A 12,567-nucleotide genomic window follows, 5' to 3' on the forward strand; every position below is an offset into this window, starting at 1 on the left:
AGGGATAATAACAATGTACACTGTATAACTAATCAGAGCCTACACGACTTTTATTCGTTAGACGAATTCGTGGACGCTTATAATATGTGTGCTTGTGAATAAACATGTACTGTTAATAAAACAAATCGATGAAATATACACTATTTATTAAAATAATAACTAAATTAACAACATTATTGTAAACCACTAACAAGAATCAATAGTGAATCCAAATAATCTCCAACGCATATGAGATACTTACAAAAAATTTGTAAATCAACGAAGTCTCTGAATATCTTTATGGTTCGGCAAACAAGAGTGTCTGAACGGAAAGTTAACTAAAATTAGGGTATGTAATATAGGTACTAATTTTACGTAAGTGACCAATCTCATAGGAACTATAATTATTATTTACAGATCTTAAAAGATTTAGAGATGAGTTTGGTATCACGGAAAAAAATAATGTCCCAATCTGTGTCGAAATTATGTACTATAATTAGTTTAAAAAAAATGGTGTAAACGGAGGGTTTTTATTCTGTTTTAAGTCTCAGATCTTCATTAAAATCTTTAGACAACTCACACCTTATCTAAATAACATCTAAAATGCTTACAAAAGCTAAAGATTAATTCATAATTGAACTTAAAAAAATAAATCAGCAGAAACAGAACCAGCCCCTGTGGCGGAAATTGAAGAAGTCTGTAAAAATGATCCTTATTCTGTAGGGCATAAGATTGTTGAGGTTTATTAGAGACTTCATGAATGAGGGTATGCTGATTTCTTTGCGGTTCTTGCGTACACCTGAGAAAACATAAAATTCAATTAACATTTTTGTTGCAATATATCCTCGTTCTTAAATCCACTCATAATAGCTTTGCTGCTTTATGCTCAACCAACTAAAATTAACTGTTTAGGTAGAAAGCTCACGTAGTTTTCAAGTCCATCTCACGCTTTGGAGCGCAAGCCGGGTCTTATATTACACAATAGAAACGAGTCTCGACATCGAGGCTCGATCTCGAGGCTGTACTATAGTTATAGTAAACTTACATACAGGATAAATGTAATGGTAATATACTTATGTGAATAATTTTAGACAATTACCTTTCTTCAACAGTCGTACCAAGTAGGTAGGTATTCAGTTTTATACCTCTCGTTTGCTTACCTTCAATAATAATCTTCGCGGCCTCCTTAGCTGTGATCTCAGAGTACCAGGATGTAAACCTGTGTGAAGGTTGAGGGTAGAATCCTGTCGCAACAGTGGCAAGGTATACCGATGTCGTGTTGATATTTTTCGTCCACGTGTCTAGCCGAAGTTCTTCTGTTATTGAATCCATAAGACCTGGGAATTTAATGAAATTACGGCATAAAATGTACCTACACATTTCTTAGGACAGTACGGAGAAGAAACATATCATTGTTTGGGAGAAATAGCTGCTATTGCCAAATTAGGTTGACAAATTATATCTGCAACAGGCTTTCGCCCGTCTATTTTGAAGGGAAACGACAGTTTTATTTATGAAACTACAGTGAAAAAGCTATTGGCACTTGAGTAAATTGAGCTACTCATCAAAGCGACCAACCTCGAAGTCCAAATTTTGCAGCACAATAAGGAATCATGTCAGCACAGGGCATTAGTCCCGCACTAGAGTTAATGGCAATAATGTGTCCGTGTCGCCTTTCTATCATAGCTGGCAGAAATGCTTGAATAACCTGGACAGAAATTAAATTAATTTGAAGGATGGAGAATACACGATCTTTAGTGAACTGATTAAAGTATAGGCCCAAAAATTAATTATTTCATAACTTTTAAACTCTCGCGTTGCATGTTTTATATAAAATAGAATACGGGAATGAACGCGACCCCGGCGAGTGAAACCTGCGCCGAAACGTTAGACATTTTAAGGTAAAATACGTGTTCGCGTTAATTCCCGGATTCTATTTTATAAAGATAGAGTATATTGAAAGATGTTACCCAGAAATGAGCAAGTAAGTTGATCTCAATAAGTTTTGCTATGGATTCTTGTCGTAAATGATTGATCGGCGCACAGAAAGATGCACCGGCGTTGCTCACAACCATTGAAACCTCGGTCTGCTGTCGTCGCATTTGTGTAGCTACACAAATAACCTGCTCTCGTTCAGCCAAGTCTATTGTGAAACCGTAGCTCTGAAAACAATAGTAATACTGATATTTTGAAAGACAAGTCCCTTGCCTTATAAGTACCAAGAACGTTATCATAAATTAAAAATATATTTTTTCGGGTTTATTAATTGAAATCGTAATCCTGGAATATTTAGAAAGCTTTTGCAAAGCAAGACGTAACAATTTTTTTTAAATAGTAACTAATATTCATATTAATATTCATATTACTAATACTTAAATGATTTTAAATAATCACAAGCTTCTTGAAAAGGAACACACAAACCTCTCCATCTTTAAGCCTTATCTCGTCCACAACAGCATTGTTTCTCCGTGCATCTTTGTCCCAACAAATCACAGTAGCGCCCAGCTCTGCAAACTGAAGGGCCAGCTCACGTCCAATACCACCGGCAGCTCCAGTAATCTAGCAAAAAGGAGAAATCAAGTGAAAGGACAGCAGACTATGATATTATGATTAAACGATCTTCTAGGTAAAGCTGAATTTCTGCAAAGAAATGATGAGATTTGGAAGCTCCGACAATAATAAACATAAGTTCAACCACATTGTCACCATTGGTTATCAATCTACTGATAATGAACCACAAATCTAAAGTAAAAAAATCTTTATCGAAGCCACTTACGAGAACAGTCTCCCCGTGCAGGCTCTTCAACGCCGGCGGTATCAAAACCTTAACCACAGCCATAGTACACGTGGAAAACAGCTTTACAACCAACACCAAAGTGTCCAGCGTCATAAGCGGTATCGCGGCCAGGCCACCGCTGCCCCACCACGGGAGAATCCATACTTCTTCGATAACCCTGAACTTTCTAGCCAAGATACCCACAAAACGAACCAGCCTGTTCCTTCTATTCATAAAGGTAAATTCCTATAAATAGTTAAAAATATTTTGTTTGTCTTCTCTGGGTTTGGATTGTCAATTTCGTTTTGTTTTATAAACTTCACTTTTGAAAGGAACTAAACTTTTTTGAATAAGTGCATAGCTAATTTGGTTTCTTCAAAAAGGCCACTGAAAAAAGGTTTCATTGTTAGCATCGCTCTAGTGGAACGTTTATCCCATTTAATGCAAGTAACTGAGTTGAAATATCTTCGAAGTTTGATCTCCAGAGTAATTAAAAACTAGGTATATTTATCAAAGTGAAGTCATATGAGAATCACTGGTTTAATAATCGTCCTTTTTGTTAAATTCAAGTTAAGTTTATGCTTTAACGTCATAGAGCAAGTCTCTGTCATATTGACACTAAGCTAATATCACCGAGCATCGTGTTATTGTTCTATTTCTGTAGAAATTACTGAAATAAACAAGAACCATGGCTAAACCTCTTCAGAAAGAAAGGGAGAACCGGTCTGCGGATAAGAAGGACACCAGCTTCCATCCGTACACGATATCGCCAGAAAGCGCGCACACTTCAATCTTGCTTCTGGAGTCTGCTGAACCGGAGATACTATGCCAGGTAATGGAATAATGAAAAAACTCGATAATGTTCGTTTCGAGCGATAGCTTCTTGGAACATCATTTGAAAAATGGGCACGAGATTCAATACAAATCATTTTGGATGGTCATAATATACCTATGTTGCTAATGACAATGCTACTGACCGAACGTCGTTTTATCGATGAATTAAATTAATTGTTCTCACACTGCCTGACTATGCGGCAGATTTTGATCTTAAGATCTGAAATTAGAGAAGAATTAGGTTTGTCCTGTTAAGTTCAAGTAAGGGTTGGGTAATTTCAATCAGAAGCTAACTAAGTTCTTTCTTTTTACTAGACTCTACGAGCAATAACAAAATTCTCGGCACAAGAGATACAAAACCGCTACGTGCTGTTCAATCTAAATGCTATCAAGTACATATTGCAACACGTTGAGCATTCGGAGCTGAATATACGAAGGTTTGCGTTGAAAGCGCTGGCGCAGCTCTGTCAGCTGCCGAGAGGCCCTGAACAAGTGCTGACGAATGCCCAAAACTTGAGGAAGATTGCACTAATGCTTGCTAAGGTACTTTATTTCTCATTTTTATAGACTTTTTATTTTCAAGGTTGACAATTTCGTAGCGGAATTTAGAAACGTTGGAATTTTTCGTAAATTGGGTTTCGGCTTTGGGTTGATATTTTATCACATATCCAGAATCCAGATATTAAGCATTCGTTTTCGCATCAAACAGGTTACAAACCTTGATCATTGATTAACTCTGCATAAATATAGACGGCAACGCATTTTTGTCTAAGAACAGTCGAACTCGGCAAACAATCCGATCTATTGCTGATTCTCCAAGGGATACTCATGTAGGTATGTCCTATAAACCTTTAAAATTTTATAACATTATCTTCTTCTTTTTGCAGAATGAAGATGTATTTGTATTAGAATTTGCCTCTTTAGTATTAGCAGAACTGACGCGAGAACCTCTCGGTTGTGAACAATTGATCTCTGTTAATATACTGGGAAGTTTGTTCTCCAGAATGAAGAACAGTCTGGATCCTGACGTACAAAAGAATTGCTTGCAGGTAGATCGCTATCACCATTTTATAGTTCGCCATGTGAATAATTTTATTGCGCTATAATAGTAGGAGACTTCTGATGGCTAAGAGAATGATGACTAAATGAATAGGAATAAATATTTTTTTGTTAGAGGCGTCCTTAGTTCTCATTGTCTATACCCATGGAAACACGGCATGTTTTATTGGGAGAACTTAAATAAATCTTAACAGAACTGCTACGGATTTTTTTTTGTGATAACTCAATAAATTGATTCATTAGGGATGTATCCAGCTCCTCGCTACTCACTTCTTTTTTTTTCTCCCAAGACCCTAAGCAATCTCCTAGACGACCCAGTATGTGCATCAGAAGTGACAAAGAACCAGCAATTCAGTTGGCCGTCGCTCTTGGCGCTGATGCAGAGTAAATTCCTGGCCATACAACACGCGGCTCTGAGGACAGTAGACCAGTTGATATGTAGGTACAAAGACCAGAATGTGCAGAAGACGTTTCGAGCGTCCACTGGTGTTTTGGATTTATGTGATATTCTTGAGGTATGTTGTTAACACTTGTTTTATTACTAATTGCTAAGGTTTTTTTTAACTAGACTTAGTAAGATGTTGGTAACACTTGTTTTTTTTTACTAACTTCTAAGATCTATTTTAAACTAGTTTAAAGTTTCTCAGACGCTTTGTTTAATAAGTGACTTAAGATCATCAAAAATCTTTACCTTATTTTTGTTTCCCCCTATTTGGTAGCGGTCTTTTCCTTGTTTCTATTTAGAGGTAATTATGTTTAAAAAAACACCAGATGGCAGTTGATAGAAACGACTTGACGCCGTTTCGTGCTGTAATGCATGAATACGTTACTCTACAGCACGATCTGTACGAAATGGATTCAATAGTACTGTCATAAATTTTCGCGTGAGATACTTTAATTTTGTCGTCTATCGCTGACGTCTACGATGAATTTGCGGTCCGAACTGTACTACTACCCGGAATTATATATCTTAACGACAAATTTGCAAAGATCTTACTTCCATTACCCCTTACTACAGTCATACGAATTCCGTGACGTCCACACTCAAGTCCTGGGAGTACTTCGCAACTATGTCGAGACTGAAGAGAACGCGTCACACTTGTTTCAATCTGGTTGTATCCTGAGACTGCTGGCGTATTTGGAGATGGCGCTACCAGCTATGAAGCCGGGCTGCTTAGCTGTGCTTACTAAAATGTCTTTCAATGTTAATGGGAGAGATGTAAGTGTGTCAAATTCCTTTGGAGTCTTTTAAGGAAAATGATCAGAAATCTAAAAGCTCAGTAACTCAGCGGAGTAGTAATTTTTACGCCAGGCATAATAAAACAAATATAAGAAAACAAAGGCACGTCTTTTAAAATCTTTGTCGATTTACATACGTCCAAAAAAGTCGTTTACCTTTAAAAATGAGTTGTAAGTAATCTTGTCTCACCTCATCGTCACATGAATTTAGCTTTACGAAAAGATAATTTACTACGTGGATCGATATAATTATAACTAATGGGTTCAACATTTTCATTATTATTGGTAAGACCAAGATTAAATCGTTACTAAACTCATAAATTTACAACTATTTTCTCAGGCGTTATATGAGACGGGAACGGACCTGGTCTTCTGTCACCAACTGCTCAGTTCTAACGTGGAACTGCTAGCTGATGCTGCTATGGGCGTCGCCAATATGACTAAACTGTTGCCTGCCGCTATTCGGATGTCTGATACGAATATTATTGAAGCTTTGTGTGGTAAGTTAAAGCTCTTTTTGATAAAATGAAAAGGTACTTTTGGAAGTCACAGCAGAAACGATGCGACTGATGATTAACGGGGATCTCAAGTTCGATTTCAAACAACATGATAGGTTTACCTTCAGTTGTTGCGGTACAGTTTAAGATACCATTTTTTAAATTACAAGTGAAAGTTAAAGATCTTGTTTTAAGAGGAACTTTTTAACCATAAAAAGAAGTATTAAATATCAGACTACAACCAGACATCTCGGTTGTAAGATCAATAGGTCTACCATGGGTTTCTCGCTGAAAATTTGGTTTAACGAAACCATCAAGTGATTGTTTAAACATAATTATTAAGACACACTTTTAAACTCACCTTTATTTCCCTAGCTATCTTGGGAGACGACGCAGCAGTCTGGTTTTATATTCGCATCAACGCGCTTAGAGCGTTAGCAGAGCTATGCCGCATTATACCGAAGGCTGCCTTCAGTCTTGTGGAACCAAAGACTTTCGCCTCTCTTCGGAATATTAATAAGAAATGTACGTATCTATCAATCAAATTATTTTGACTGCATACTACAGACTCATATCAAAACCCCAAATAGTCAACTAAGACAAACTTCAACTGTATCAATCGCTGCGAGCAAATAAAATAATGTCCTTTTTAGATTTTAAACGTTTCATCGGTTTCATCAAAAATACCGAGAAGATACACACCTACTACTAATTAAAACTCAATAAAAACTAACAGAAATTGATTTTTCTACACAGTTAAAGATACTCCGATAGAAGCACAACGTTTGGCAGTGCAAGTTTATATCAACTTGCAGAACTATCACGTCAGTACCAAAGCAATGCTCAACCCGGACTTTATGCAAGAACTGTTAAATATATTACAGGTATGAAATATTACATAATAACTTTATACTTGCTTTTTATATTGTGCTTTTAGTATTTCGTTGCGCAAACTTCTCTCTTCACCACTCATTCCTACACAAAAAAATGATTTGCGCAAAAATACATTTATTAGGTACTTGGCCTAAAAGTATACTTATTTTGTAATATTCATTGGAAAATGTGTCGTATATTTTTGCAGCGTATCGACATAAGTCTAAAGATCATGACGTGCTCAGTGCTCACAGGACTTATGGCTCATGACGCTGCTAAAGACTTATTCAATTCACGAAAAGGTGAAGCGGTTAGTAAGCTTAACTTAATTAGCTGTAAATAATTACTAAAATAAAACACAAGCACACGCGTGCCTCTTCTTTCAAGTGCCGTATTTATTCTTCATTTCGAGTTCCGAAAAAAGTTGTATATATTTGAACCAAGACTTCAACTACTTCTACTTAAAGCCCTTCTAGCGGTCTATCCGAGAAGCCGAAAAAAAAAGATGAATAAGCAGGCAAACTTTCAGAATACTTTAAAGAGTACTTGATGTATTAGGTGGTGTCAGAAAACCTACATATAGAACACGTGGGTCTTCGTACGGCGTTGTGCATTCTCATCACTTCAAGCGTTATCGATGAAGGCTCAGACGCTTACCTTGAACTCGGCACTATACACTAGTAAGATAACTATTAACACTATTGAAATATAAACTTCGTACTTACTGAGTCACCTTAAAAGTTAAGTTTGAAACAGGACATCAATTTGATGCAATATAAACACAGGATTTTCACAGTTCTTTTCATCTGGTTTCAAATCAAAATTATCATAACGTTGGCTTAAATATTGTATCCAAATAAATTATATGATAAGGGTATGTTTCAGTATGGTTGAGAACAGACAAGCACGATACGTGGTAGGTGCCTGGGAGCCGGCTTTGGAAACAATCTTCAAGCATCACCCCTCAGCTAAATTGGCTTACACGGGAAGACTGGACATTAATGACTTTACATCTGTAAGTACTGGAATGACAACAACTTTAATTACAGCAGATATACTTAGATCGCGAAATCGTAATTTTATGTATGCATGTGTTTAGATCGCAATAATGATGTGATATGCGTTGATATTATTATATAGTTCAGGTATGAACAATAATTTTGAATCTTGTCTCTATTTATTTTTACCCGATATTATTATATTAATATTGTTATATTCAAAATCAAATCTCAGTAGTAGTTTTGACAAAAATAATATACACAAATATTCATCCGTAGGAGGGTTTTTACTGCCTCAAACGTCTCGGCAAGCGTTTCCCCACTTTACAAGACGTGAATGCAACGCCAATTCTACGCAACAACCCTGTGTTCATCTGTATGTTTAACCAACCGGACTGGGAGAGCGCTTCTGCTATTGATGTTGGAAATGGTCGGTACTTTAATTCCATTTTCATTGCTTTGAAATATATAAAATACCGTATACCGTTATTGTACTAACTACCAAATAACTTATAAGTTTATTTACGTATTTAAAAATAACTGTTTGAAGTCATTTCAACGTAAAAACCAAACGAAATTGTAGTTGTGGTTATGCCGTTCTTGAGCTAGGTAAAAGTTTTTGATAGTCACTAGTTCATATTATTTGATTTGACTACACCTTTATGTAAAGAATAGAAACGACTTATAAAAGTACAAGCCTAGTGTTCTATATTAAAAACGATCACACGTTTCGTTCAAGTTAGTTATCTAATTGTTTTATATTTTTTTAGTTCATGAAAAGTCCGAGTCCGTGTTAGGCACGAATCCTAGCAAACGATTTCCCACGCTGCCCGAGGACGTTAATTTAAGGACACACTTGCTGAAGCTTAAGATGTGGTTTGGAGATCCGTTAGTACTTATTTCTTTTCATAACGCAAACTTGTCAATGTAAGATTCCCTGCAAATGACTGCAATTCACAAACGACACTGGTAAATAACTAAGAATATTGTCCTGCATTAATCAATATTATTTGTTTGCAGATCTAAATCTTTACATTATATAGAAATGGAAAATGCCCATTATGAAGTGAGGTAAGCAAATCTATAATGCACAATATGGCGCATTACACAATATTATTTAACATTTAAGACTTATTATTGCGTAATATTTGTATTAATTGTCAGTTTATTATACAAAGTAATGTTAAATTTTATGGCATAATAAATTGCTGCGAAGATAAAAAATTTCATGACATTTGCAGATTTGGGGAAATTTTATGAAACTGATTGGCTTGCCCAAATCTGCAAATATTTTTTTGAAACTAAAACAGTTTATGTGCAATAAAATGATGACGGATGTGAAGTCCTCCATTTAAATAATTTCTTCTGTATTGGATATATTTTACTTGTCAAATTATCTCCTCCATTGAAATATTTCTTGAATTTGTATTAAGGAGATTAGATTTCCCTAAACTATCCTAGTCCTTCTATCAGATATCGCGACAAATGCGACGAGGTATCCACATCACTGAAGCAACGGGCTCAGATGTTGGCGGAATACGTCGCAGAACAGATGAGTGGTTTAACGCAAGAGAAAGACTGTTCCATGCCTAGCGTTGACTTGCATCTGGCTGATCTAATGGTAGAAAAATAAATGAATTTATTTTGCTCACGTAGACAATACAATTTTGAGATAAAAGGAAACTACGTTAAATGTAGCTATTAACTTATTTAAAAACTAGAAATCAACTGGCTATTGTAGCTATATTCCGCTAAGGTCTTCCTTGAAATTCTTTCCATAACTAAGCTTTTCAGATCTTTATTTTCTGGCTTACATTTCATTTAAAATTAATAATTGTACATTTTAATAAAATAAATAAATATAATTATAATATTTCTATACAGATCTTTTAGCTAATTTTAGTATCATAGGTAAATTTTAGGATCGGTTCCTCAGTTTTTGTTATTTCGCTCTATCCATTTGTTATTAGCTAATAAAAAAAAACATAGTATGTAAAAAACGTCCAGCAGTGGACACACATGCTGAGAAGAAGAAGAAAAAGAAGTATGTAAAATGAATAAACAGCTCGCAATGTTCCACTGCAGTGAAAAGGTCTCCAAATCCAATAGACTTCTTTGTAATAGACTCAATAAACATCTTACAGGTGGAACTAAACTCCCCAATAATCGGCATAGGCTGGGTGAAATGCGGCGGTTCCTTAGAACGAGCGATATTGTACAAAGCTCTAGCTGATCGCCTCGGACTGCCGTGTGCGTTGCACCGAGCGACCAGCGCCTACGCCTGGTGTGAGGTTGCTGTACCCGAGATTGAAACGGTAAAGGTATACTCAAGTTTATAGGATAGGTAATACTGGTACAGTACTGTTTTATTACTGGTGGATAAACATTTAAAGGAAAAAAAACTTAACTATTTTGTCTGACCTTTGGTTACTTTCTTTGTGCAATCTCGCAATATTAGTAGTACTTGTCTACTTAATGATTTAAAGTCTGCTTTTAAAAGAGCTCGTAGCTTAAAAAGTTATTTTTGACACCTTATTTTTAGCTTGAAACTCTCGAAAAGACAGTCCCTAGTTATTATAAATTTAAACCATTAAAATGTCCTACTGCTGGGCAAAGGTCTTCTCCCAGAATGAGGAACGAGTTAGGCATTGAGTCCGCTACGCTGATCAAGTGTGCGTTAGGGACTTTGCATACCTTCAAAAACTGTTCTAAACAACTCTCAGGCATGTAAAGTTGCATCACGATGTTTTCCTTCACAGTTTGAAACAAATGATTATTGACTACGAAGCATTTATTACTCTAATTCGTTTCCTCTAATGCATGTCTTATTCCATAGGAAGAAGACAAAGACGTAGTAGAGAACTATCCAGCCGGTCTACTCCGAGCTAACTACGTCGTAGACCTGACCGTGAGACCAGGCCGCTTGTTACCACGGGAAGGTCGAGAAGCCCGTCTGACTTGCGGTCCTAAATGTGCCCCACCATACACCGCTGGGGGAAGACCTGAAGTGTGCTTGTGTGAGAATATGGGACATACTGGCTGCCAAAACAATGATAAGAAGAAAAAACTGATCATTGATTCGCAGATGATTGGGTACAAGAGTTATTGAAGAGCTATCGTTTTCACTACAGCAATGAAAGATAGAGCTCCTTGGTGGTGATAAATAGATGTATGTTCCGGGACTAGAGACTATAGTAGACTAATGCATGACGTAAGTCATAAAATGTACGATGAAACAAAAAGCTAGTATAGCTTTGTGTAGATAAAAGTCTTGCAAATAGTCGATTGCAGAAAAAGGGAAGAAGTAAATATAAAATATGATTTATGCAGTTGTTTTATTTTGTAGGCATTTTATGGGTAAGAAGGATATTTTATTGCATTGGCCATTGGTTATATTTTATTTTACTCTATGTCAATTCAATATAAATAAGCAACATTCCAAATGGAGAAAGATTACTTTAGATTAGTTCAATAGTTTCAGATACATGTACACGAACACACTAACAAAATAATAATACCTTTAGATAATGTGGGACTATTTTCATGCAATAGTGATAGCCATACGACATAACATATTATTATATTTTTGAGACGTGTGTTTAGCATGTGTATATACTTAAGAATTTTAGATGTACTTTATGATAAATAGTAATTTATTAATAAAGCTTATTATAACATAATTGGTTTCATTTAATAAGACCACTGGAAGGAGCTAGATAGTTTTGTACGACATCTCTTAGAATTTTACGTAACATGACCTCTAGGTGTAACAATGCACAAAGACATTTATGAACAAACATGTCGTTTGCTTACGGTGGTTTCATTGTGCCTGAAAAATACAACAAACCACGTAAGCCCTTTTACTGCATTACACTATTTCACTTTATTTAAAACTTCCTAATATCACCTCTGTAGTACGCAAACAATTTAACATGGTCAAGAAAACTCAAAAACTAAAGTGAAACGACTGTCATAATTGACAATTCAGTGCAAATAATTTTAAGCAGAGCGTTATCTTCGTAATATTTATATAGATTTAACTGTGAAACCATGTCGAAATCTACAAAAGACGGCAAGAAGGTCGAGCCGGTTTTCCAACCGTTCACCATATCTCCAGAAAGCGTGAAGACTTCTATCTTACTTTTAGACTCTACCGAACCTGATATACTATGCAAGGTAAACTCAAAAATACTATAATGAAATAAGTAGTTTATTTTTTCTTCCCTGGTTATGTAATTACATGATTTTTTTTATGCATTTGCTATCGCTATTTCTTTTGTTTGGGGGACAGTCCCAAAACCTAACGGTAAGG

At 35.8% G+C, this 12,567-nt stretch overlaps 2 protein-coding genes across 3 annotated transcripts; one reads left to right on the top strand and one right to left on the bottom strand.

Moving 5' to 3' along the window:
• Positions 1-169: 169 nt before the first annotated feature.
• Positions 170-3,063, bottom strand: LOC142979767 (17-beta-hydroxysteroid dehydrogenase 13-like). The gene is made up of 6 exons (XM_076124968.1): positions 2,756-3,063; positions 2,401-2,538; positions 1,950-2,141; positions 1,558-1,687; positions 1,140-1,316; positions 170-778 (listed from the first exon to the last, which is right to left on the bottom strand). Exons 1-6 carry the CDS (start codon positions 2,987-2,989, stop codon positions 633-635), a joined length of 1,017 nt encoding a protein of 338 aa, XP_075981083.1. The 5' UTR covers positions 2,990-3,063; the 3' UTR covers positions 170-632.
• Positions 3,064-3,392: 329 nt separating this feature from the next.
• Positions 3,393-11,506, top strand: LOC142979848 (armadillo repeat-containing protein 3-like). 2 transcript variants are annotated; one of them, XM_076125088.1, is made up of 17 exons: positions 3,393-3,587; positions 3,905-4,132; positions 4,477-4,638; positions 4,939-5,163; positions 5,667-5,867; positions 6,228-6,387; positions 6,760-6,909; positions 7,141-7,268; positions 7,466-7,567; positions 7,816-7,937; positions 8,143-8,272; positions 8,535-8,685; positions 9,026-9,143; positions 9,276-9,326; positions 9,729-9,876; positions 10,400-10,576; positions 11,092-11,506. In XM_076125088.1, exons 1-17 carry the CDS (start codon positions 3,444-3,446, stop codon positions 11,362-11,364), a joined length of 2,670 nt encoding a protein of 889 aa, XP_075981203.1. In that variant the 5' UTR covers positions 3,393-3,443; the 3' UTR covers positions 11,365-11,506. The 2 variants fall into 2 exon arrangements, with proteins under 2 accessions (XP_075981203.1, XP_075981283.1); XM_076125168.1 differs by having other exon boundaries at positions 10,400-10,570.
• The last annotated feature ends 1,061 nt before the right edge of the window (positions 11,507-12,567 follow it).

The sequence above is a fragment of the Anticarsia gemmatalis genome, chromosome 1 (genome assembly GCF_050436995.1).
Source record: "Anticarsia gemmatalis isolate Benzon Research Colony breed Stoneville strain chromosome 1, ilAntGemm2 primary, whole genome shotgun sequence".
Lineage (NCBI taxonomy): Eukaryota > Metazoa > Arthropoda > Insecta > Lepidoptera > Erebidae > Anticarsia > Anticarsia gemmatalis.